This window comes from Ambystoma mexicanum, chromosome 7q, assembly GCF_040938575.1.
Source record: "Ambystoma mexicanum isolate Mex_15411 chromosome 7q, UKY_AmexF1_1, whole genome shotgun sequence".
NCBI lineage: Eukaryota > Metazoa > Chordata > Amphibia > Caudata > Ambystomatidae > Ambystoma > Ambystoma mexicanum.
In genome coordinates this window covers 903,724,640-903,752,260 of record NC_090941.1, presented here as the reverse complement: position 1 = coordinate 903,752,260, position 27,621 = coordinate 903,724,640, and the positions used below count along the sequence as shown (strand labels likewise).

Sequence of the window (27,621 nt, the reverse complement as noted above, 5' to 3'; positions counted from 1 at the left end):
AGTGAGAGTGAAGATCACAAAGTGGTCAGACCACGTTACCCAGATTAGATTTTGCAAAGAGATGCGATTTTTGCTAGAAACCAGAAAGTCAAGAGTGTTGCCAGTGATGTGATTTATTGGGTGAGGGAATAGGAGTTGAGTGAAGTGAGGATACTCTTAAGTATAGGGTTGTCTAGATGGGCACTATCTGGGTTAAAATTGCCAAAGCAGATGTTGGTTGTGGTATTGTCCAATTTGTTCGAATTTAAATGAATGCATGGTAGATTTGGCCGAATTCGGCCAGTAACATGTGTTCAATTAAATTCGAACAAATTGGGTAATCAATACCGAACATGGGAAGTGGGGGCTGCGGGGGTGTCCCCCTGCTCCCCATGCTTGGTAGTGATTGCCTTGGGGGGTGACGGGGTGTCCCCGCTTCCTGTGGACTGGAGGTGGGGGATGGGGGAACAAAAAGAAAAGCTGACCCTGCGGCTTCAGATCCAACCTGGGTAAGAGGGACGGAACCGATGCCGCAGGGTCAGAAGGAAGCACACGTTAAGTGGTGGGTGGGGGAGTGAGAGGATGTATTTGGGTTTGGTGGGTCGGGGGGGCTCAAGGTTTTGCCAGATTAGGCTGCATCAAAACTGTATTTGCAGTGAAATTGACCACGGTCAATGCTGCCACAAACAATTCTGCCACGGTCAAATCACATATATCCGTTGGTTAGTATTGTAGTCACACCAGTAATTGTGGAAGTTGATATTGTGTGTTGGGGGTTGTAAATTCGATGGATGAATGTTGGGTGTGAAGGAGGGAAGCAGCTGAGAGAGAGGGCTTCAAATGATGTATATGGGGGTGAGTGGTCTTGCAGAGTGATTCTTTGTAAATGAGAGCAATGCCACCCCCTGCTTTGTGTGTGTGGTTTCTGTGGTGGGTGAGAGTTTGGGGGTAGCACGTCAGCTAAGTAAGGTATGCGTGTGAGTTCAGCCATGTTTTATTACAACGAGCATGTCTGGAGAGAGTGTGCTAATGCAGTTATTCATTTCATATGTGTGTGCTGGTGCAGAGTGGCAGTAGAGGAGAATGGCGGTTATGTAACTAGTTGTTTCAGAGGAGTGTTGCGATGGAGTTTGTAAGTGGTTTCTTGTTGTCTGCTTTGTTTGTCGCACCCAGTGGCAAACAGTCGCTAACTGGGCACAAAGAATGAAATCTAGAAAAATGTACTTCTACCCTTAGCTCTGTCTGCCCTTTACTGCGGGCGACTGGGCAATTGGACGGCCTAATGCGAGTGCTTACATTCCTCAGTTGCCCCTGAAGTAGTTCAGCACGAAACCGGTACAGATGGGGAGAAACAAGGCAGTCCTCTTAGCAGCAGAATCACAGTATGTAGGTGAGGAGCTACAGAGATGTGTAGATTGCTTCCAAGCTGCAAGGTGATTTGGGGGGGGGTGAGGGGGGTAGGAAGAGGATGAAACTAATCTGTATTGGTCCCTTTTTGCTTTCCATGCTTTTAAAGTAACACAGGGAGTGAGGGATAGAGCACCCAGCTAGGCTGGGAGGACTGATCTGCACAGAGTGAAATGAAACAAGGGGATGGCGAGAGAGGAAAACAGTCTAGGCTGGAAGAGCAGACCTGATGGGACATCTGGAGAGGTAAGTAGGCGATGGTGGGAGGGAGAGGACGCGGCAGCAGAAACTCAGAGTTAAAATTAGAATCCTGCCAATCCACAGGATCCATGGATTCACTGGCGGATACAGCCCAGAAGCCATGGATACTGATGGTAGGCAGGATTTCAACATTCCACACTGTGGTAATAACAGCTATTAACATGCTTAGAAGTGGGAGGAACAGGTAATGAAATACCATCTAAAAATATTATTAAACTCACTTTTCCCATTACCAAACTTATTGCAAATCCTTTGTTCGTGATCTTCTGCACTTAATTGCCCCCGCAGCCCCTCCCACGTCACATTTGTATTCTTGTAACAAGGACCGTACCCGGACTTCTCAAGAAGGGATAGGAACCTCTCTTAGTCTGGGGTGAGGGGCCTAACAGGGAAGAATCCTGACCCAATCCTACCACAGAGGGGGAGGGTAGCAGTTGAGAGGGCCTCAATTCTTGCCCCCGGTTGTGGCAGCCTATTTGTGTACAGCACCCCTGTGCCTCGCATCATGCTTCCCAGGCAATAGGATTGCTAGATCTTTTCTCTTGTGCATAGACACAACATACTGCACATGTGCAGTGATAAGAACCGGCAGAGAGTGGACAGTGCTCCGGTGTCACACAAGGTCTGTGTAGTGACATTTGACAACCGAACTGGCCGAGTGAAAGTAACGCTCCAGCATCCCAGGCGGACCATATTCAGAAGGCCAAGGGATGGCGAGTGGAGAGAGGCATTAGGGAAGTAAATGTGAGGCTGTGTGGCTGCAGAACAGATTGTGTAGTGCACCCAAGCCTCGAATGCAAACTGCCCCAAGCAGCTACAAGCTCTCTAAAATCACCAGGGGCTAACCCAAGGGGCACAGACCCCTACACAAACTGTACTTACTGTAAGGGAACCCAGACCAAGGCCCCCAAACACCAAACTGCAAATTGTACGATCTTGGCTGCCGTCACTACTCCACAACAGGCCCATGTGGAGAAAAGGGACTGGGCTTAGCCCACTATTTACCATCTTTGCTGTTTGCAACACCCTGCCAGGTGGGGAAGATGGCACTGTATTTGTCAGGGTAAGTTGTCCAACAGCAGAAGAAGGGGTAGCAAAAAAGGGGGGGGGGAAAACAAGAAACAGTAAGTTGTGGGTTTGCAGTTGAGGTCAGAGGAGGAGGAGTAGATGGCAGACCAAGAGACCATCAGTAAGAATGAAGGCGAAGCAGAGTGTTGAAGCCGTTTCTGGAGCAGGTGAGGTATTGGTTAGTGAGTGCAAGTGGTTCTGTGTGGTGAGTGGGCGTGATAGAGTAATGAGAGTGGCTATATGAGAAGGTCTAGGGGCAATTGTGAAACGCATGTCTAAGTGAAACGAGGATGCTCGAGTAAGGTGTGGTGGAGTGGCAGTAGTAGTGGTGTGGAGGAGGGAGTAGTGGTGTGAAGGAGGGAGTAGTGGCGTGGAGGAGGGATTAGCAGCATTGAGGAGGGATTAGCAGCATTGAGGAGGGATTAGCAGCGTGGAGGAGGGAGTAGTGGCGTGGAGGAGGGAGTAGTGGCGTGGAGGAGGGAGTAGTGGCGTGGAGGAGGGAGTAGTGGCGTGGAGGAGGGAGTAGTAGTGCCATAGAGGAAGTAAGAACATCAAAGGGTGGAGATGAGTTGTAGAAGGTGTGAGGGAAGAGGAAGTAGAAACGGGGGCAATTTGAGGAGGAGAGCAGTGATAGGAGAACACAAGTCAGTGAGAGAAAATAATAAATGGGGGTGATAGAAAGGCAGCTGATTCGGGCAGAGTGAAAGGTACAATTCAATACCCCTTCAGATTACGAACCACTGGGTAGAGTAGATACAGTTTAGGCGGTCTCTGAGGGAGTTTAGAAAGAAGGTAATCCGCCTTTAGGTCGTCACATCCAGTACAAGACAGAGCCTAGAGATTAGTGGTAAATCAGTATATACTAACGAGGGGGTTGGGAGGACGTGTTTTTCTAGCTGAGAGAGGGGTGGCCATAGGGCCCATTGAAATCTTAATAAAAACCATTGAACCTTCTTCATAGTGAAGTATTCTTTGAGACGAATGTGACATTCTCCAACTTCTCTTCTTTGCCATTATCCTCCCTCCCATTACTCTTTCTTTCCATCTTTCTTTCTTTTTTCCTGGCCTCGCCTTCTTGTCCTCTCTCTTTTCTTCTCTGCCCCCTTCTGTTCTTCCCATTCTTTCCCCTTCTCTCTCTTCTCATCACTTGCTTCTAAAGGTCATACACAAAACGTTCTTGGTAGTAATCCCGCTCCCAAAACAACAAAAGTAAAGCATCAGAAAAATAGAAATCCTTTGAACATTGACTATTCAACTGGATTTTATTTGGAAAACAGGGTGCATTTCCTTTTTTACAGAAGCATGGGCGCAAACTTGAACAAGACACCAATTAACAATTGTTAGGAAAAGCGCATATACAATAGCTCAGCATTTTAGCAATTATCGTAAAAATTCAGCATGGCAACGTCAAGCAGCTGTGTTAGTTATTGTACGTCCATTTTTAGCTCAGCAAAGCAGTTACATTTTGGAACAAGCAGAATACAACTTTGAGATCAATCCAGCAACTAACCTGTGCATTCCCCCCCCCCCCCCATGTGTTACTGCAGATGCAAAAAGGAGTTGAAGAATAAGCTAACATGAGCTTTAAAGTAGCTAAGTACAGGCTGCAATGCAGGAACTAAGACACTGATGGCACATGGGGCATATTGCTTCTGTCCATGCACTTCTAGGAAAATACAAAGCACAGCTTGGAGCGCAAAACACTGGAGATCAAGCCGATTTATCCTGCTTGATGGACATTGGAGGCCATTCGTTCAAACCTAGCAAATGTGCCAGGGCACGCAACCAGTCACCTGCATCTCAACACCTGAAATCTTCCAGCACTCTACCTAGCCTTCTGGGCCAGTGCGGCCCAGACTGCTCGAAAGGGACATGGTCACAACTCTTCTCATTTTTTTCTCTCCAACAAATTATTTAGCAATAAGGACTTTGAGGAACATATCTGAAGACTTGTAACTAGAACCCCTTTTGAAGAGAACTTCTGTCAGGCCTTAAACTACCGGGAGGATCCTTCTAAAGGAAGCCGTCACTACATGAACTGTGGATCTGACCAATGAAGCAAGGACCTGAAAAAGGCACCGCCATCTCATACCATTGTGTGCTGATCTTTAGATGACCAAGGAGCTGCTACCCATCAGTGAGGAATTTCAAAGTCCTTCCAGTGAAAGTCAAAGCATGGAACCAGTAGACCAGATAAAAACAGGTAGGAGAAGGGAAAACTGTTCTGAGCTTTAAGGTTATCGCTCATGTTGAAGCTAGGGAGCACTCCCATAGCTTTCTGATCGAGTAGAGGAAAACAGAAAAAGAAAAAGCGTATGTGCCACAACATGCCTAAACTATTGCTGTAAATGTTCCCCTATAACGAGTTGTTGCTGGATTGACCCCTAAATTAGCATCGCATACCAAGGAATTGTGCAAGTTAGGATTACATGCTTGTTAGTGCTCACAAAATTAAATAAGGCTTGCGATTCCATTCCCATCTTAGATGACCTTGTTTCAGGATGTTTTTTTGTCTAGTAACATTCAATTAAGAATCATAGCAAAATCATAGTACAGGCTTACAGGAATTCTCCAAAGTGCAGAATAGTGTTTTCACAGACTTATGTAGTAGATGGATATTCACAACTATATTACAACTTAAATTGCCATTCATCTTAAAACATTATTTCTTGAACCTAGAAATTAGCTAAAGAAATATTCATATGACAGCAAAAAAGTAACTTGAGTCTTTGGTGACAATTAATCCAATACACCTTCAAGAACATTCACATTCTATTATTGTGCATGCAAGAATCAGAACATCTTTAAAAAATAAAAGCCATTTAAAGAAATCATTTTTGGTAATTGGAGTTTTCTGCGGCTACAGAGGTCTATTGTTGATTCATGCTTCGTGAGCTGTATTTTCTGCTTACATGACCAACAACCTCACACCCAGAAACTCTTATTTTGAGTAACCAACAGGAGCAGGCAGACTCGCTAAGATTCAATTCTGCGAGGTAAATGCGCAGAGAACTTATTACAAAAATTCTCACTGGGAGCCCTACGTGTCCGACCTGGTATTTCCCTTTGGGAGGTTAAACCCGGTCCTTCTCGGCAGGTTATCTTTGTCATAAGGAGAAGACAGCTGGAGTTTAACAGTACTTCTTTTCATAATGGGGCTCTCCTCTTGCTTAACTGTAGGATCCTTCCCGATGAAACTGGATGATGCACTAAAGCACTTTCCTTTTCCTGGAGGAGACCGGTTCACATCTCCAGCCTCGCTATTTTCAGCGACAGGAATCCCCCCTCCATGTTTTTCCAGTGTCCTGATCGGCACAGCGGTTGAAGACACAGACCTTTCTGCACCTTGAAGAAAGTCCAGCTTCCTTTCATTAAATTTATTCACTCCTGCCTCCATTTTGATATGCACACCCTGAACCATTTCAATCTTACGCTTGAGTTGGTCTCCATATTTTAAAGATTTCTCTTCAACTGGGCCAGGCACACAGGTATGGGACAGGCTTAACACTTCCAGATTAGATGGCAAAGACCCCTCCAACTGGGACACAGGGGGATGATGAATTGAGTCTTGATCAATTCTGAACCCTTCCTTTGAATATGCATGTGTTTTGTTGAGGTCAGCTACCTTGGATGAATGTGCTCTTTCCAATGCCTGTTGGGTTTTTAATTCCTTCTGGTGTTGTGGCAAAGAAACACTGTGATAAAGTTGTATCCTTGTTGTAGAACACTTAACTTGCTTTGGTGCTGAATGATCTTCTATATTATCAGAAGGCTTATGCAAGGAAGTTGAAGTCACCAAAGTGTCCTTGCCCCCCGTTGGAGATGCAAGCTTAAAAGGATCAAGCTCAGTTTGTGTTAGAGCCACTGCTTCAATGCTCGTCCCATGTCCTTCTTGTGGAAGATATTTCTCCTCTTGGTGACCATCATAAGCAGAGACGCCAGGCTGTATTGTTTTAGTTGGTGGCCCCCATTGTTTGGTTTGTGAATGGTCTTCCCTTTCATCTTTCCCTCTATGAAGAATCTTGTTTGACTTCTGAAATGCACTGGAAGCCTGACCAACACATGCTCGGTCATCCAATCTTTCATGTGCAGAAGAGCTTTTGGGGATATCTGCCCAATTACTATTTGTCTGATCTAAGGAACGCAACGTGCCAGACGCCTTCCTGTGCAGCTTCTCAAGTCCAATGGGCAAAGTAACTCTGACACTTTCTGGTACAGGAACCTTTTCACCAGCTTGCAATGAAGCCCTCCTATCTAGTGTCTGAGCTTTTTCTTCTCTGTGTCCTCCAGAAAGTGTGACTCCTTTCTGCAATGAGCTTCTAGTCTTAACATGATGACTTTCTGACTCCATTATTTCTGGATCTTGCACAGAAGTGATTCTATAGGTGTCCTCCAGGGTATTGATGGGCTTGTCTACTTTAAGTGATATCTCAGGAGTCTCAGTGCATTTCTTCTGAAGACCAAAGTGAGATGTGCTGTGCTCAACTTTCGAGAAAGCCACTGCATCTCTAATTTCCTGGGAGAGAGATTTCCCTTGTTGATGACCAACTTTGCGGTTAGGCTTAATCTCCTTTCTAGAAAGAGCTCTTTCAACTTTTCCTAGGGCAGTTTCACTGCTAGAAAATGGTGTCCCTTTCTGTGGTTGCAGGACTGTTGGATTAATAGCCTTTTTTTGCTCATCAAATCTTCCCTTCTGTGGATCAGATCTAAAACCATGTTGTTCAGCTGGCTGTGCCCCTGTTGTAGGTTCTGAAGCATTCAAGGACACCTTTTCAAAACCAATGGCAGTTGAACTTGTCTCTGTTTCTGGATCAAAAACAGTGTCATCTAATGTTTCCTTGTCTTCTTGCGGAAGGGAAATTTCTCTTTTTATTTCTCCTATTTTATTATGCTGGATTTCTATCGGTTTCACAGAATTCCCCCTTTGCAACGCCAGATGATTTTCTACTAGTTGGTTTGTTTTCTCACCAGGAAGTTTTTTATGCTCCTGTAAACTAGCAGAGTCCTGGCCTACAGGGACTGCGCTGTGAAATCCCGGCCGTTTGGGTATAAACATGTCCGTATGGATGTCTTCATGACGATTTCTGTTCTTGCCTAATGCAGAGGAGGGCAGAGAAACTCCCTTATTCGGTTTATTTAAATGGACATTACTTTCAAGCAATGCCATTTTGTGAAGTGCATCTGTTTGTCTTACAGCCTTGGAAACTGCACTCTGTGGGCGATCCCTTTCAGTGTCCCTGAAGTAGGTTTCACTATGGTCTATTCCTTTTTTAAATATTTTTTCAGTAGAAAGCATTTTTTGAATCTTAAGCACATTTCCAGCTTCCTGTGAGGATGACTCTGGGGCAACTACAGGCACCTTCTCTAAACCAAAGCTGGATCGACGCCGACCAGCTCCTGAGGAAGTGATCATTCTGACAAGGACCACTTTCCCTTCATGAGATGGTGGATTCTCTTTGGCGTGCTCTATGGAACCTGGCGGTCTTATTGTTGCAGGATGTAATGGAGGAGAGTGTTCTTGAAGTAGCTTTTGGAGTCCTGTGTTAAATTCCTGAAAATCTTTTTTCGGTTGATCAGTTCTTCCTACAGTTTCCCCAACTTCATTTAGAAGAACTGTGTCTCTTATTATGGACTTGTGAGAAGAAATATTTCTCAGCTCCTCCAAAGTGTTATGTGGTTCCGGCAGAGGTGCACTTTTAGAAACAGCTGCTGCATCAATTTGTGGGACAAGACTAGAAATCACAGTTTCAGCTCCCACTGGTTTGGGGTGTTTAACAAGGCTCAGCTTTTCTTCTGTAAAATCTTTTGCTTTAACCTGGAACAACACTCTAGTTTTTTGAAGATTTGGCAATGCCAGATCGGACTTATTAGGAAGCTTCTCCAACCCATCATTACATTTGTTAATGCCACTTTTTGATGAAACAGCTTTTTTCACAATATCTTCACTTACTTTCGGAGGAATTTGTTCCACCTTCTGGAGTTTAAAGGTCTTGGGCTCTTCTAATAAAGTATGGTTCAATGTGGATGAGGAATCTGTATGCTTAATCTTCAAACCACTGTTCTCTACATTAGGCTGAACAACAGTTTTTTCCACAAGATGTTTTTTCCACGATATTGGGTTTTCAAAGCGGATTTGTTGAATTGCAATATGTTCCGTCTCAGTACTGTTGCGTTCTGCGGCTGTTTTACCTACTGGGGAGGTTGACATTAAGGCCTCTCTTTGCAGCTTCTCTAAACTAGATTTGAAATCCAGAAAACCAGGTTTTGGTGGCGCGGTTCTCCTTTCCACAGTTTCTTCATTTGATAATTCAAGAACATTTTGCTTAGCAGGAACTTCAGCATAGGCCTTGGCATTCTCACTTGTTTCCCTTTGTACTGGAGATGGTAGGGCACACTCCACCAATATCTTGTTCAGGCCACTGTTGAACTCCCTGAGATCAGCCTTTGGTGAAATGCCCTTCACAATAACTTCTTTAACTTCTGGAAGTTGCGCTCTATCTTTGGGACTTTTAAGGGTACTTTCCTGCAACAAAAATGCGTGGTGTGATGGAGTCTTTTGTCTAGTGGGTAATCCACTTGGGCCAAATGATGGTGGTGTTGCTTTATTTGCAGCAGTCTTCACAGTATTTTCCTTCGGTTGTCCATTGAGACATAGAGGTTCTCGTAAGGAGTCTTGCATTTGATCCCCGACCACAACTGTAGATTTCAGACGTGCAGGTATCAGTGGCCTGGATGACGCCTTCTGAAGCTTTTTTAGCCGCATTTTAAATTCACTGAGGCCGGTATTTGCGGGAACCTCAGTTTTATTAATAATCTCCTGTACTTTCTGGGGGAGACCTTCCTCCTTCAGGAGTTTGATAGACATTTGCTCTTCCTGCATGGACAGCTTGCATGATTCCTGATCCACTGGAGAGGAGGATGGCAAGTCTTCAGTAAACCGATTCTTTAGGCCACTGTTAAATTCACTGGCATAAGCTTTAGGTGGAAGTACTGCTGGTTTTACAACATCGATTACTTCTTTAGGGCCTTCTTTCTTCCCCGCACACTGATCATCATTTTTCTGTGCTAATGATTTGTAGGTCAGTGGCCTAGCTGTCTTTCCTGCAGCCCCTGCAACTTGTTTCTTTGGGCTTTCAGTGGAGCTTTGATTACCTTCTGTTGAAGATTTTTCTCCACTTGTGCTGACAATTTTATCCTTTGGAGGAAGTACCAATAGTGAATTAGATGCTTCCTTTTGAAGCTTCTGCAAGCCAATTCTGAACTCACTCTGGCCTGTCTTTGGGGGAATAGATGTTTTCACGATAATTTCCCTTACAGCTTCTGAGAACACTTTGTCCTTACAGGGTTTCAAGGAACTTTGCTCTTCTAATCTGTTCATGCCCAGTAGATAAGAGCTCTTTTGAAGCCCTTGTAAATTGGCATTAAACTCACCATGTCTCATTGTTGGTGGAGCAGTTTCTTCTGTAACCTGCACAACGTTCTTTTGTGGGTGCGTAGAGTGGCTATGTTCTTCTGTTGTAGCAGGATCATTTGGGTTCACCTCATCAGGTTTTTTGTTTTCTATTGATGTTGATGCTTCCCTTTTCAGCATCTCTAAACTGGCTCTGAATTCTGCAAGCTTATCTTTCAGTGGTGCAGTTGTCCTTTCTACAATCTCATCTGCCTGGCACCTAGGACTCTGTGGCAGTGGAGAACCATGTTGAATCTTGGCCTGCACGCTACCTTCCCAATGCCCTGGAGATGATTGGGAGGCCTCCCTGGACAGCTTCTTTAAGCTGTTGTTAAATTCACTGATGTCAGCCTTTGGGGATACAGTTTTTACAATAACCTCTTTAAGGTCTTGCAAGGGCATCTTCACCTTTGGGGGTTCAAGGACACGTTGCTGAAATAGTGTTTTGTTATGTAATTGAGTCTCTAGCTGGGTCTGAGAGCCACTGCGGATTGTGGTTGGTGGCACAGCTGCCTTTACCTTAATCCTCTTAACTTCCTCATTTGGGCTTTCAATGAGGAGTTGCTGGCCTGGAGCAGAACCTATGTCTTGGCTCGTGGTTCCAACCATAGAACTCTGGGGCACAGGCATCAGTGACTTGGATGCCTCCATCTGAAGTTTCAGCAACCCAATTTTGAATTCACTCATGTCAGTTTTTGTTGGAACGTCAGTTTTAACAATATTTTCTCTTACTTGTTGAGGGACATCTTCCAGTTTAGAAAGTTCAGGTGGCTTCTGCTCTCCCACTGTTTTGTCCTGCGGTACTGATACAAACTCCTCAGACCTCTCTTTTACAGAAGTGTCAGCTTCGCCCGGCACCATGCAGAGTTGTGACTCTGTTCTTTCTCCAGTTGATGCAATCTCACATTTTGTTGCTCCAGAGTGGGTTTGATCATCTGGTGTAAAATCTTGTTTGGCCCCATTTCTGGCTATTGCATTTTCTGGAGATATTGACATCAAAGCCTCTCTTTCCATCTTCTTTAAAGCCTCTTTGAATTCAACATGTCCAGATGTTGGTGGTGCGGTGTTTTGTTCTACAGTTCCTTCCTTTTGAAACTCAAGAACATACTGTTTTTGCATTTTAGAACCTTCTTGAATCGTGGTCTGTACAATACCTTCCTGTGGCACTGCCGATGACAGCGAGGCCTCCACTGACAGCTTCCTTAAGGTTTCTTTAAATTCACGAACTTCAGCCTTTGGAGAAACAGTTTTGAGAATTACCTCTTTCACCTCCTGCTGGGGTGCCTTCAGCTTGGGTTGCTGGTGGCCACTTTCCTGTACTACTACACTTTGATTTAAGAGAGCTTCTACTCTGATATGAGGTCCGCTGGGGTTAGAGGTTTGCACCATAGTTGTATTTCGCTCAGCCTCCACAACTGCAACATTTGGGCCTTTGATGAGTACTTGCTGTTCTTGTGTAGAATTGGTTTCTGGACTCCTGTTTGCAATTGTAGACTGAGAAGTAAGCAGTAGGTCAGAGGCCTCCTTTTGTAGTGTCTGTAAACAAATTTTGAATTCTTTGTGTTCTGTTTTTGTGGGATTATCTGTTTTCACAATAACCTCTTTTATTTCTTGTTTGGGATGTTCCTCCTTAGTAAGTTGAAGAGACATTTGTGTGTGCAATGCTTTGCCATTCAGTGGCGTAGGCAACTCCTTGGACAGCTTGTATGCACCAGTGTTCAATTTACGATGATCCTTGATTAGTTGAACATCTGTTTTGTGTATTGGTGCTGCAGCCTCTTTTCTTGGGCTGATAAATTGGTTCAACCCTTCTTTTACATGTTCTTGATTCTTGAGATCGCCAGATTCTACATGTCTGGAAGATACAAACATCAGGCCCTCCCTTGCCACATTCTTTACTTCAAATTCCAAAAGCTCAGATTTCGGTGGTGCTGTCGATTCTTCTACTTTGTCTTCCTTTGGAAATATAGGAAGAGCTTGCGTTTGTGGTGTAGTATCTTCTTGAATTGTGGTCTGCATGCTGATTCCCTGATGGACTGGAAAGGATGACAGCGAGGACTCCATGGACAACTTCTTTAAACCATTTTTAAATTCTCCAATATCAGCCTTGGGTGAAACAGTTTTCATAACAACCTCTTCCACTTCCAGCAGTGGTGCTTTCATCATCGGGCAATGAAAGGTACTTTCTTGTACTAGTAATTTTGGATGCAATGAAGTCTCAAGTCCAGAACATGATGCACTAGGGTAAGGGTTTTGTGCTAGAACCGTCGGAACATGTGTTACCACAGGGTCTTTAATAAGGGATGTTTTTTGTATAGGATCCATTCCTTGTCTCTCCATTTCATCTGTAGACTCCTGACGCATTTGAAGCAGTGGCTCAGATGCCTCCTTTTGAAGCTTCTGTAAACCAGCTTTAAAATCACTCAGCTCTGGGCTTTTAGAAACATCAGTTTTCACAATAATTTCCCTTAGTTGTTGAGGGGGATCTTCCAGTTTACAAAGTTCAGGTGGCTTCTGCTCTTCCACTGCTTTGTGCTGTGGTGCGGATACAAACTCCTCAGACCGCTCTTTTACAGATGTGTCAGCTTCACCCAGCACCATGCAGAGTTGAGACTCTGTTCTTTCTCTAGTTGATGCAATTTCACATTTTGTTGATGTAGAGTGGGTTTGCTCATCTGGTGTAAAATCTTGGTTGGTACCGTTGCTGGCAATTGGGTGTTCTGGGGATTTTGACATCAAAGCCTCTCTTTCCAGCTTCTTCAAAGCCTCTTTGAATTCAACATGCCCAGATGTTGCTGGTGCTGTGGTTTGGTCTACAGTTCCTTCCTTATGAAATGCAATAACATCCTGTCTTTTAGAACCTTCTTGAATCGTGGTCTGTAGAATACCTTCCTGTGGCATTGCGGATGAGGACAGCGAGGCCTCCACTGACAGTTTCCTTAAGGCTTCTTTAAATTCAACAACATCAGCCTTTGGAGAAACAGTTTTGAGAATGACCTCTTTCACCTCCTGCCGGGGTGCGTTCTCCCTGGGTTGCTGGTGGCCACTTTCCTGTACTACAACACTTTGATTTAACAGAGCTTCTACTCTAGTATGAGGTCCGTTGGGGTAAGAGGTTTGGACCATAGCTGTATTTCGCTCAGCCTCCACAACTGCAACATTTGGGCCTTTGATGAGTACTTGCTGTTCTTGTGTAGAATTGGTATCCTGACTCCCGTTTGCAATTGTAGACTGAGACGTAAGGAGGAGGTTAGATGCCTCCTTCTGAAGCTTCTGCAAGCACATTTTGAATTCTTTGTGTTCTGTTTTTGTGGGAATATCTGTTTTCACAATAACCTCTTTTATTTCTTGTTTGGGATGTTCGTCCTTAGTAAGTTGAAGAGACATTTGTGTGTGCAATGCTTTGCTATTCAGTGGCATAGGCAACTCCATGGGCAGCTTGTGTGCACCAGTGTTTAATTCACAATGATCGTTGATTAGTTGAGAATATGTTTTTTCTATTGGTGCTGCAGCCTCTTTTCCTGGGCTCATAGATTGGGTCAACCCTTCTTTTACATGTTCTTGATTCTTGAAATCGCCAGATTCGACATGTCCGGAAGATATAGACATCAGGCCCTCCCTTCGCACATTCTTTAAACGTACTTCAAATTCCAAAAGCTCAGATTTCGGTGGTGCTGTCGATTCTTCTACTTGGTCTTCCTTTGGAAATATAGGAAGAGCTTGCGTTTGTGGTGTAGTATCTTCTTGAATTGTGGTCTGGATACGGATTCCCTGATGGACTGGAAAGGATGACAGCGAGGCCTCCATTGACAACTTCTTTAAGCCATTTTTAAATTCTCCAATATCAGCCTTGGGTGAAACAGTTTTCATAACCACCTCTTTCACTTCCACCAGTGGTGCTTTCACCATCGGGCAATGAAATGTACTTTCCTGTATTAGTAATTTTTGATGCAATGGAGGAGTCTCAAGTCCAGAAAACGATGCACTGGGGTGAGGGGTTTGTGGTAGAACGGTCTGAACATTTGTTACCACAGGGGCTTTAATGAGGGATGTTTTTTGTACAGAGTCCATTCCTTGACTCTCCATTTCAGCTGTAGACTTCTGATGGATTTGAAGCAGCGGCCGAGATGCCTCCGTTTGAAGCTTCTGTAAACCAGCTTTCAAATCACTCAGCTCTGGGTTTTTAGGAACATCAGTTTTCACAATAATTTCCCTTACTTCTTGATGGAAATCTTCCTCCTTGGAGGTGTTAAGTGACCTTTCCTCTTCTAATATTTTGGTGTGGAGTGAAGAGGATGACTCCTTGGGCAACTGAGCTACACTAGTGTTTACGGTGTCCTGAGTTTCTATTTGTTCTACAATTCCTGCAACCTCTTTTTTGGGGGACTCGGAGTGGACTTGCTCTTCAAAAGCAAAAGTTTCTTCACTCTTGACCAAGGCGTCAGAATTCGGGGATAGCACAGATGTTGACATTTGGGCCTCCCTTTGTAGCTTCTCCAAAGCAGCTTTGAATTCCACAAGATCTGGGTGTGGTGGTACAGTTGTTCGCTCCACAGTCTCTTCCAATGGGGATGTAATAAGACTTTGTTGTTGGTGGGAATAAACTGTTTGAAGATTTCCTACAGCCTGCTCCCTCGGGATCTCTCCTGTAAACTCCTTCACTAGAGTTTCACCCTCACCACTATGTCTTTGACTGTGTCTTTCATTAAATTGACTGAGTTTGTCTTTTTTTAGAGAATCAGTTTTAATTATGACCTCACTGGCTCCTTGACAGAGTGATTCATCTTTAGGATATTTACAATGACCTTCATCTACAGGTTTTCTTACATGTGTTGATGACTTTAAATTTGCAAGCAGCTTCTCTGGCTTGCTTTTATCTTCTGTATATTTGGTGTTTCGTGACACTACTGTTTCCTTTACAGTCTTGACTGTAGAGCACTTGGTAATATTTTGGGGTTCTGTGACATTTATGTCCCCTTTTTTGATGTTTTTGAGAACTGTCGTCGGCACTGAGTTTAATGGAACAGACGCCTCAATAAGTAGCTTATCCAAGTTACTCTTAAACTCTTCAAGACCAGGTTTTGGTGGAGCAACTGTTTTTAATATTACTTCACTTGCTTCTCGATTGAGAGGTTGTGCACCAGAGGACCCTGGGTAGCTCTGCTGCTCCCAAGTCACAGTGTGAGCTGGTAAAGGGAATCCCTCAGTCATAGAGTGTCCTGCTGTATTTCCTTTGGGGCTTCCAGGGTGACTCTGTTGATTATGGTATGTCACAGAGTTCTCAAGGTGCAACCTCTGTAACTTACTATTAAACTCTTCATGGCTGGTATTAGGGGGTGGCTTGGTTCTTTGAATTACTTCTTGAGCTACTGCTATTGTTGTAGGGTGATTTATAGGATGTCGGTTTCCTTCTGTAATCTGGTAAGGCAAAAACGCATTTGCCACAGCACCATGTCCTTCTGGAAAAGGTTCCCAGCCTTCTACCGAGTGAGGAGAATGAAAACTATTTTGGATCACAGGTTCAAAATGGCTCTTCTGCTCTGCATTTTTAGAAGAGAGATTTGCAAATGTATTCTGGCTTGGATGAAAAGGTATCTGATGAGCTTCTCTGTGTAATCTTTCTAATGCAGTATTAAAATCAATGTTAGATTTAGATGGTAAGTCTGTTTTTTCTACAATCTCTACAACATCTCCCTTCGGGGTTTCAAAAATATTGTGCTGCTCTTTTGCAAAAACGTTATGTTGCATCTTGCCTTCCACAATAGGCTGTTTGTTGAAAACCTGCAAGCCAGCTTCTACTGCTTTTGGGGAAGGATCTGTTTTTTGAAGAATGCCTCCTATTTTGTGGGAAATGGGTTCATTCTCTGTGCTGTCAGACAGAGTATCAATTTGACTGCTTTGCCCTACCACTTTATTTTGATCAGAACCATCCACTGGTTCACTTACTTGAGAGAACCCTGCATTAACTGCACTCTCACACTTACCATTAACATGTGTACTATTTCCAAAGGTCACGTCGTCGCTCACACGTACATTTCTATTACATTGCAAATTGTGTGATATATTAGAATTGTCTCTCTTGTCATCATTTTTAGGCTGGAGGGTTTTCTTAAGTATGATTTCCGTCTTGCGTGATGGTTCAGTTTCGTCTATGGATTCTCTCCCTGTGGGATTTGCAAAGGTTATTTTGCCATTGTTAGTCCCAGATTCTCTATTATGCGCATATGATTTTCTACAGATAGTTAATCTACCTTTATGATCAACCACTTTAATGTTATCTGAATTTAGGGCCTGGATCACATCACCCAAAAAACCCAGAAAAAAAATAAAAACGAAATCAAGCTCACCTTGAAGACTGTCCGATGAGTCAAGTTTGCGAGGGGATTTGATCTGGGCATAAATAGGTTGTTGATCTGAAACACAAAGCACATTGTTGCTTTTACAGAGCGAGGAGATCTACCACATAGAGGGTCACCACTGTGGGACTTGCCCTTCATCTTGATGGATTAAACAGTATTTAGAAATGAATGACATCTCATGCTTTTGCCTTAAATTACATTGTGATTTTTTGTTTCCACACTAGAAGCATAAACAAATATTCTAGATTATAAACTGTAAAACATTTCTGGAGTTTATGAGTACTATTTAGGAATAATGCAAAAATAACTGCATAACGCAGATTTCCCTAAACAAACCTCTACTATTGGGCCATAGAAGTCACCCGTCTTTTGAGATGTCATGGGCATTTCTGTTTATTAACATGCAAACATAAACAAGAAATGAAAACAAATGCCAATCGTTGACCAAAACCATGCACCACCATTAGTAAAAGCATTGACGTGTCAAGAGGTTAGATGAGTTAAAAAAAATAGAAGGTGTGCCTTTACCCAAAAGATCAAGCCATAGTCGTATGGCAAGGATGTGCAGAAAGTATTGGCAAGCATAAAAAAACAGGAAATCAGTTAGTCGAGTCCATTTATCAAAGATTGTTTTAACAACTTGAAAATAAAACGAAATCATAGAAACATCTAATACACAAACATTTTCCACCAAATTAATAGTGATTGGAACATTACTAATCAGCGTTTGCAAAAAATGATTTGATTGTGAATCAATATGCTATTATTTAAGAATAACAATTAGATTGGATCTTTCAGTTAAGAGCAGAGCGTGAACTGCTTCCTTACCAACTACAAATTCAGATGTCTGTGACCTGATGTTCAACTGATCCATTGATTGATTGTTTGAGAAGGTGTCATTTGTTGGTACTTCATTTCCATTGGCAGACACATCTTTGGGGGTTCTTAAGTTGGTGAAAACTGCTGGAGGACCATCTTGTAAAAATTCAGAATTGGAGGGGAGTGGTTGAACTGCAATGACAGAGCTAGAAGGCACTTGTTTTGCGGAGGGTACATTTGCTCTTACATCTTGATCTACTTTTGAGGGTAAAGATTGCAAAGCTAGGGCCAGTTCAGAATCCCCATCCTCTTCTTTAGATACTGTCACTGCTATATTAGAATCAAAGTCTACAGTTTCTGGATGTGCAGGAATACGGTATTCAGAAGATTGATGTTCATTGTGCAAGTAATTCATTCCATTACTATTATCCACAGAATTCTTGCCATAATCAGATTCTAACAAATCAAACTCTCCTATTTCTTTGCCATTGTGAGAGTCAGGAGTCTCTGGCAGTTCATCAGGGGCACTAATAGATGTGAATCGCACTTGTTTAAATCGATCAACTGAGTTTTGAGAGAACTGCTCGGATGGGCCACCAAAATCGTTCTTCTCAACATCTCCTTCTGGAATGGGCGAAGTTGGTGCTACAGGTTTGCTTTGAGAGTCTATACTATAAGAAACCCTTAGCACTTCTGAATCAGTTGAGCTTGAACTTGGACTTCGTTTTAAAATGCCCTTGCGTGCACCCGTACCGTTGATGGAATCATTCCTCATGGCTGGCTTTGAAAATGAGCTATCACTGTCAGATTGGGGATCGGCTATTTTGTAGGTTACAGTTCTTGCTTTAGGTTTGGGAACCTTCTTCTCTTCGTGTACATCTGGTCCAATAAGAGCATCTGAGGAAGTTTGGTTGGTCTCACTGAACTCAATTGTTGGAATGTTTTTACTCTTTTGGCTTTTCCGCGAGATAGGCAATACGTCTGCAAGAAAACATCCATAAAAGAGCCAGGATAAAAAGTTTTACAGAGAAGAGGTTTCAATCAAATACAATAGAAATTTGATTAATTGCCAAAGTACACACATACAAAGCTAATATCAAAGAAAGGGCAACAGGTCATGGAAAGGAATAACCAAAACAAAAATGCTTTCCCCCTACCGTGCTTTATGCACGCTTTTCAGTAGACAACATTGTGCTGTGCGGATTTGCTTTAAACTGGGAATCCAAGTATTCAAATCCAAAATCAGTGTCACAGTAGCACTAAAGATCTCAGGGAAAGTTGCAAAGTAAAGAAATCAGATCCCAAGAGGAAAGCGAGTCACCTAAAGCGAAACAAAAATTCCACCATCAACTTTTCCTTTAGTACCAAAGAAATTATTTTCTTTCTGAGTCAACATATAGCATTGGAAGGATAGTCAAAGCCATTCACCATTGGCTTAACCATTCCTGCTTAGATAAACCTTGGAGCCTCACTGAATTTGAAATTGTACCTTTATTAAATGGTATAACACAAACAAGTACTGCTTTTAAGTTCACTATAAGTGTTGAAATTCGACACAAAAAAATAAGACGAAAGACAGCATTAGAAGCTTAAAGCGATGTTGCTACGGACATATTTCTCGTTAATGTACCTAAGAAAAGTGATCCAACTGTCATATCTATTTTCACCAAGTAAGTGAACTATCCTCGTTATTGGTCAGAATGTGTACACCCAAGGCCCATGCGACGATTTGTAAGTGTGAGTATTTTACTTCATATTAATTCATGCTACAGTCAATATTAGTATTTGAACTTGCTCATGTATCACTGTACTGCTGGTACCATGGAACCAAACACATTTGTGGAATGTTTCTTTTTTTTTCTTCTTTTTTTGACGACAGTATTCTTACTTACTATTTTTTTGCTGCAAGTATTTCACTGATCTTAGGGAGTAAACGTGGCTGGTACGCTCCCGATTGGATAGGCTTTATACATAAATAATGCTTCGACTGCCATGGGGACCTGTGATTTTAGCAAATGTTTTAGAAAAGGAGGAGGCATCTCAATTGTGGATTAGTTGGTTCTTTTCAAGCATTCTTCATTTGCATCATAGCCTACTCAAGGGGCAGAGAGGATACTTCCTGTGTTTTGTAATGATCTGTTGAACTTAGACCAAATATAAACATTGCATGTTCAAATCACTCAGTTTGAAATCCTTTATGTGGGAAGCTTTCTTATAAAATGTAATGTTTGTCATGATGGGCCCTTTAATGGATGTGAATAGAGGAAATGAAATACCATTTGCCCGGTAAAGTGAGGTGCTGCTCATTAATGAGCACTTTCATTCAGAAATGTGACCATAATTGGTCTAAATACAAAAGCAGCATCCCATTGTACCCATTTCAGACCATTGCTCTCCCTGAACTTTTCAATGCATGTGTCTCACCTTTAATGGGATGTACAAGCTCTGCTGGATTGGCACATGCACAATCGTCTGAGAGACCTATGCCAGATGGCCTGTTTATTCATCCAGATACCATACTTTTTGGGATATTTTCTGTAAAGCATCATTAATATATTTCCCATCACCTGTACCATTCATGAATACCGACGCTCCTTAGAGAGTCCAGAGTTAAGAACACTTGAAGAACAGCTTCCACAATGAGAACACCACATTCCCTGATTCTGAACACCAGCAATAGTGTGCCCTGTTCATCTCTGAAGCAAAGTTGAAGTCAAATGATGACCAAGCCTCTGAAGAAGTGCCTGGCACATGTGTGGCACCCCAGCTTATCTAATAAAATAAAACACAGTATTTACTCAAGCATGTTGCATACCTGCTTCAGCCTCCCTTCCCAAGCATATTTCATTCATCACAAGACTTCTTAATCACAAGCAACCGTTGAGAAGATTTTAGGAAAGTCAGACTTCAGTGTGGTGAAGTGCTCTCCAAGATATTAAATACAGGGTCGCGAGTCTTTCTTGACCAGCTATGAAAAGAGGTCTGTAGCACTGCAAGGAAGGATGGTGAAAACCAGAGAGAATAGGAGTATGGATGTTGCTTCAATCCAGGTATATGTGGAGAGCGTGTTGAGACGCGAGAAGGCAAGCAAAGCAGCAAAGAGCTGTTGGATGCCAGACATGGAGCTCGTAAGAACCATTGAGCATAGCGCTAGCTCCACAACGTGACAGAAGGACAACTGGACATTCCAGATTGAAGGTGAGTAAAAGGCGGATGAGGAGCCCCGGATGCAGAGACACTGCAGAGCCAAAAAAGGATTTCCTGGTGGATAGGCCCATCTATTTGACCAGTCAGAGCCTAATAATACGTTGCAGACAGAAGACTGGGGAGAGATTCATGGACATCCACCAGAAAAAAAAATAGATAGCAGACCAAGTAAAGTTCCAGACCACCTTACAAAGTCTTCTTGTAACAATTAAGGCACTATCTGTAATCTAAAGAGGACATTTTAGGAAACTGCCACACATGGTGTTAACAGTGGGATCCAACTGTACCTGAATGTTAAGTCCCCACCCATAGAAGAAAGACCATTAAAACCATGAAACAAAAGAATTATGAACAAGGGTTTGGCTCCAGTATCCTTCTAGCCATAAACCACCACAGCTAGTGTATGGGAGGACAGGTCAAAGAGACCCCCCTCCCCTGCAGTCCCCTCCTTGTGAGATCTATGACTCGTCAGGGGACCCCCTGCCACCAGGGCACAGGTGGTGGGAGGACCACTGGCCGACACATTGACCAAACGTACTGTATCAGGCTAGGTCATGGAAACCATTTTGAAAACCAGAACGCCATCTTAAGACATGATTCCTCGTGCGCTGCAGCACGGCCCCCACCTTCAGAGAGTCCTCACCTACCCCTGTTGCCTCCGCTCCCTGGCAGATCCGCTGAAAGCCCGTTCCCACGACAGTCGGACATGAGCTAGTGTTAGAACAAACACTGTATCTTTCACCTTACGCAGTGCATCATTATCCTCAGCGTGACCCGGGTAGCGGGGCTGGCTTGGAAAAGAACTGTAAACTGTCTTCGATGAAACAAAAGCCTCGATCTTATACCAATAAACTGTTTATACAGATATATACATATATATATAAATATATATTGCATTACAATGATATTCCTTCTGCACGACCCCCTTGCCAAAAAACCTACAGATACTATAAGAATAGAAGAATGTGTTATTGTGTGACAACATGGTCACGATACTCAAACCCCCTCAGGTATGTACACACACTCAGTGCCCCTGGCCTCCTACTATGTGCTTCTCTAGGGGTAATGTAAAGAGAGTGATAGCAAGTCCTTATGTCATGACTACCCTGATGCTGCTAGAGTGCAAAGGAGCACAAGCGCGACAGTATTGCGAGCTCATGTAAAATGTTTAAAGAGATACATAGAATGCCATCAAATGCGAATGTACGAGTTTAACGTGTATTACTGCTGTCAACCATATTGGTCTGTTGCTCCGGTGTGCTCCACAAACCCTAATGCTACCTCATGTGTGAGGTTTACCTCATAATGCAAGAGCTGCTATTTCTGCATATACCTACCCTGCAGTGATTAATAGAAATGTTGGTATAGTTAACATGTTTCAAAATGACTGTGTAACGATGCAAAGAATATAGACGTGTAACCCTTTAGAAAATCAAGAAGCATTATACTGTATGCGAATCCGTTTGTTTTCAATATATTTTGCAGCGTACGAGAAGAGTGTCATCATGGGCATATCCAAGGTCACTTCATCCCCCCCCCTCCCATTGAAGCCTGCCGGGGAAGGCAGAGGCCCGAGCTACACCGCCTCACCTCCCCCAATTCGGCTGGAGCGCTTCAAGCATTCATGTTCCCCCGCAGCTCACATGGCCACGAACAGCCACCTGAATTATTTGCAGCCCAGCAGCAAAATCCGTCCATAACCAGAGGCCAGAGGTGCCCCCTCATAGGTCCCACGACCCACCAGTTCACACCAGATTAATAGCGCTTGTAAAATGAAGACACCTAATATTGCACCAACATTGTGTAAAAGCATCTGTCATTACTTCTAACAAGACCTAAAGCTCGGACAGCTTACCCCGTGACCTGAGATCCCACCCCATGGCCTATGATACCTATTCAACAGGAAAACAGCAACCACGTATTGATGTATCGTCAAAGTAATCCACCTAATGTGCATTCCTCCTGTGTTGTATTAACCTGTAGAATAACCTATAGTAGGATTTACAGGAAAACTGACATTGCAGCATTGAATGAATGGGGTGTGCATGGCCATTAGGGCAGAAAGCCAAGAAAGACGTCCATCAATGACACTGACAATGCCTGGCCGGACAGCACCTCCCGGATGAGCCCAGCTGACCTGCCCACCCCACGTTGGCATCCGGTGGTGTCCACCAACCACGAAGCGACGCATCACAGCTGCACATATAGTTAGTCGACGCCACCCAATTCCCATGTACATGTGCCCCCTATAGTGTGTAGGTGCCTATGACACTTTTTGTAAATATAAACGCCTGTCTTTGCGATTGTCAGACAGAGCACTCGGAGTTTGCAGAGTTCTTTGCATGCCCCATTTGACTTAGATAAACTTCCATTAAGCTCACCCGCACTTGGTCCTAGCCTTATTCCCAGTTGGGAGAGTCCATTACTGCCTCTCATTGCGGGGAGGGTCATGCTATCTGGGGACGCTCGCCTTCAGTGGTGACCCCGATTGCGTGATTACATCTCCCAATATATCCCTTCCGTCCCCTCTGGCACGAAAATCTCCGGTCGAAAGGGGAGACGCACGGTACACCTGCTCCGGAAAGCTACCCGCCTACGGCAACTGGTACACTTAGAAGTGTGCACTCACTAGAGAAAGGGTACAGGATCCAGTTTCAAAAAATCTCCTTTTTTTTCGCCGGAGCTGGGGCTGGCCGTTGAGCGTGTGGCAGGTCTGCCTGGACGAAACCAGTTCGGAGACTCTCGGTTCAAGACGGGCACGTGAGTATTAAGTGCGAGTGATCATAAGGGGAGTAAGGGAAGGGAGCAGGATTAAAAAAAAAAGAAAAAAAAAACACAAGGTCATTTAAAAGGGGACACGTTTGGGACCACTAAAAGCAATCCTATACTTTCTTTACTTTTTGTTTGCATATGGCCATTAGGATCAAAAGGTGAAAAGAGATAAAGAGACGGGAACCTAGCTCTGCAAAGGGGTAGAAGGCGGCGCCGCATAGTGCTATCTTGACTAGTACTGGGAATATATGAACAAGTGGAGAATAAGATAAAGTTATCTGGCAGAAAAGGGAGACACGGTGTATATATTAGTAAACACTATTCTTTCAGTCTTTCTGGGTCTATGAATAAAAATAGGTTAATACTGAGCAGAGACAAAAAGATTCGAGAAAAAGGGGGACCTCATATCAAATAAAGAAAGAAGAGATCAACTAGGGAGGGAGGAAAAAGATTGAAGGTTAACTATCAATAGGGTATTGACTATCATTGTATATGCATTATATGTGTTAAAACGTAGCCATGTTATGATGATTTTAGTGAATGGGCAAATGTTCATGATTATGGTGTGGTCATGGTAAATGTGACCAGGAGACATTATAAGGTGGTAAGCCCAATGAATTAAGCTGTTTCTTTTGAATATTTGTGCTGGAAATACTGGTAGTGTGCAAAAGGTGGTTTGCTCTAGTATGTGCCCCCTAAGTTATTTTCAGTATAAGCTACACACACACACTCCCTTATTGCCAAGGTGTTAAAAACGCACATGGTTTTAAAAGTGTATATATATATATATATATATATATATATATATATATATATATATACACATATACACACACAAGCCAAGCGCATACAATGGGGACAGAAACACCCCTGGCCCATATCTGTAAGAGTTTACCTGGGTATGCTGAACGCATTAGAAAATACCACGATCAGTGGGTCACAGAGTTAAAGGGAGAAGGTCTGCCCCAAATATGGCCCGAAGGAGGATCGTTTGACAAAAATGTTCTAGACATGGTGGCTACCTGCATATTTATGAAATATAAGGGGAAACAGTTCCACAATAGGAGGGAGATATTAGATCTCTGGCGATTGTTTGAAGAGGTGCCTCCTGTCAAAAAGAAAGAACCAACAACCAATTTGCCGTCCACCACCGATAAACCATTACTGATACCCAAAGATGATAAAGAGATGGAGGAAGGAAAGTCAGGTGAAGTGACACGGTTGTACCCTATACTTAATAAACCGGTGCCCGCAGAAGGGTATAGCGATCCCACCTATGTGCCCCCAACTCCAGCTACAACACATGGCCCGACTGCACCCCCGCCGTATGCAAGCCATAGACAGCGTGGACAGATAAGTACACCCACAGTAGACATAGAAAAGCTAACAGAGGATTTAGATTCCAAGCTTTCATTAGCAAGAGAAGAATTATCAAGAATTAAAAACATTTGTGAGCAAAGTGGGACTAATGTGGCCCGGCCAGAGCAAGCACAAAGGGCACAGAGCCATGACAGGACAATTGAGGAGGGATGGAAGAAGGGGGAAATATTGTTCAGGATACAAGAAGAGCCCACGCGAATAATAGAACTAGATGAGGCGAGTGAACATGCGGATGATGAAATAATGGTCACAGGGGGAAGAGAGGACTTGTGGTGTGATGTGGAGGACGATGAAGAAGAAGAAGGTGGGAGATTAAGTGCAGCAATGGGAGGAGAGAGCGGGAGGATGGATGGTGCACATTTAGGGAGAACAATGGATGAGGAATGGACAGGGCGATTAAGGAATAGAATGGGGAGAATGGGTCCATTAGGAAAGAAGGGAACAAAGGTGAGTACAAGCAAAGCGACAAAGGGGAAGTTACAACTCCCATTGATACACAGGGGAGGAGGGAGACCAAATTACATACCCTGGGCTCAAATGGATAAGGCCAATCTGTTAAAGCTGTTACCACCACTGTCCGTAGAGGCAAGTAAGTGGATATATGCATTCGAGAAGCACACAGCTGGCGGTAGGGGATGTAAAAAGCCTGCTAGTATCAGCAGTTGGGGACCAGGCAGATAAGTGTGGGTAAAAGCTGGTTTTCCGGGGATAACACTAGACTGTGACCGCCATGATGGTGCCTCATTCAACACAGTGCGAGCACGAGTGTGGGATGCGTTAAGAGAAACATTTCCAGACACACCCGACTTACAGTCAGTTATGCAATGTACAATGAAGGAGGGGGAAGACGCCATGGATTACATTTTCAGGGTACAGGAGATGTGGAGAGCGGAAACGGGCAGGCCATGGTACCAGTCAACATCATTATTTTATTTCATAATAAAGAGAGGCCTGCCTAAAGAGGTACAGAAAGCACTTGACAAAATTGCAGGGATTGAGGCGAAGGGGTGGCCCGAAATACAGAGTATAATAGTACACCACTGCAAAAGAATAAAGGAACGAGAAAAAGAAATAGCACAAAAAAGATTGGCAGATGAGGCCAAGTTAGTACAAACGAAACTGGTGAAGGTCGCTGCAGCAGTAGCGGCGCTCCCACATAACAGGGAGGGAGAAGAGGAGGAGGAGGAGGGGCTTGTAGCAATACAGGGGAGGATGACAGCGAATTGGGCAGGAGCAGGACAACCACAGTGGAACGGACAGGAGCCGTACGGAGGTCCGCAGTGGCAAGATTGGGCCCCTCGAGGGGGACGAGGTGGGTACAGGGGTCATAGAGGAGGTGGGCAGGGGTACTGTGGTAATGGAGGGTATGGGGAGCAAGGCCCCAGAGGTGCACAAGGGAGCTGCTGGAATTGCAGGAGGTGGGGCACTTCTCACAAGAATGTAGGAACAGACCAAACAACAGATTTCAGGATATGGAGCAATACGGTAACCCCCACCCAGGGAGCCCATACGGCCTCCCAATGGGAAGACAACAGAGGCAACAGGAGCAGGGGTATGTAGACCAAAGACAAGTTCAACACAATAGAGCACAGGGCCACCCACAGAACGACAAACCTATGCAATACACACCAGGAAACCATTTCGCAACAGTTGCGAACGGGGCACCTGCTCCAGCTCCCTACAGCGGTGTAGCAGTAGTGTCAGGCAATGTCTTTAGTAAAGGGGGAGCCATGAGGCAGCCAGCATAGGACAGCCCACAGGGAACACTTGCGTGTCCCGTTCTATCTACCACCTACAATGCAGCGGAGGAACCATTAGTAGGGGCACAGATAGGAGACAAGCAATACATATTTATGGTGGATTCGGGAGCCGAAAAATCATGCATACGTGAAGGTCGGTTTCCGCTATCTAACCGTAGGTTGGAGACGCAAGGGTTCTCTGGGGCTGTCTTTGAAGTTCCTTACACAGAAGATTTGGATGTGACAGTGGGGGGTAAAACAGTAAGAACACCCCTACTTTATTACGAACAGTCACCAATAAACTTGCTTAGAAGGGACCTTCTCAGCAATCTCAATATGACTATATCCTTCACAGAAAGAGGGATAGTTTGCTCCACCCCAGGAATATGCCCGCTGTGTGTAATGCTGGTGGTACATGCGCGAGCAACAGCACCAGAGATACATGGCATGGCGGTAGACCCAAATGTGTTAATTGAAGGGTGGAAAACACTAGCCCGAGTAGTACCTGAGCTAAAAAGATTAGAATGGAGGGTACCAGCAGAATTCATCTTTCGCCCAATAGTGCGCACAGACATTGCACCTGGTACAGTGATATCTTTAGATTTGCATGCGGTACAGATATCAGCCAAAAGAATTGCAGTAATTGGTATGGACATAGATGGATGTGGATGGCGGACTGTATTGTGCATCAATGCTGACATTGCCTTACGTGATCTATCGGATGAGTATCTCTTTTCTGACTCAGAAAGTGACGGAGAAATAATAATGGCGATAGCAATACCATGTGATATCTTGATACAAGTGAGACAAGTGCCCGTACAGTTGATGGCAGTGGTGGGAGCACCACCTTCCTTTTTTGATGACGACATGAAATTAGTGCCAAGCAACTTGTGGACTACAGGCCCCCACAATGTAGGGTTGTTGCACGGAGTTACCCCAGTCACGATAAAGCTAAAACCAGGAGCAATCCTGCCCCGAGTCAAACAGTACCCATTGTCCCGTGAAGCTGAGTAAGGGATAAAGGAAATAAGTGCCTTATTGGCCCAGGGAATAATAATACCCTCAAATTTCCCATGTAATACTTGCATTTACCTGATCAAAAAAGCAAAGGGAGGGGCATGGAGGATGATCCAGGATCTACGCCCACTAAATGACGTCATACAAAAAGAGTTTCCTCTAG

The 27,621-nt window shown here is 43.9% G+C and overlaps 1 protein-coding gene across 25 annotated transcripts in view; it reads right to left on the bottom strand.

Annotated features, from left to right (window-relative positions):
- Positions 1-27,621, bottom strand: part of SYTL2 (synaptotagmin like 2) — a 573,462-nt gene that overhangs the window by 188,786 nt on the left and 357,055 nt on the right. For 12 of the 25 annotated variants that reach the window (XM_069639800.1, XM_069639787.1, XM_069639792.1 and 9 more), the window contains 3 exons: positions 17,353-18,324; positions 16,513-16,578; positions 16,150-16,329 (listed from right to left, as the gene is read on the bottom strand). In XM_069639800.1, coding sequence (XP_069495901.1) covers positions 16,150-16,329; positions 16,513-16,578; positions 17,353-18,324 — 1,218 coding nt within the window. The remainder of the gene's footprint in view (positions 1-16,149; positions 16,330-16,512; positions 16,579-17,352; positions 18,325-27,621) is intronic. The other 13 variants (XM_069639806.1, XM_069639804.1, XM_069639793.1 and 10 more) reach the window with 3 other exon arrangements.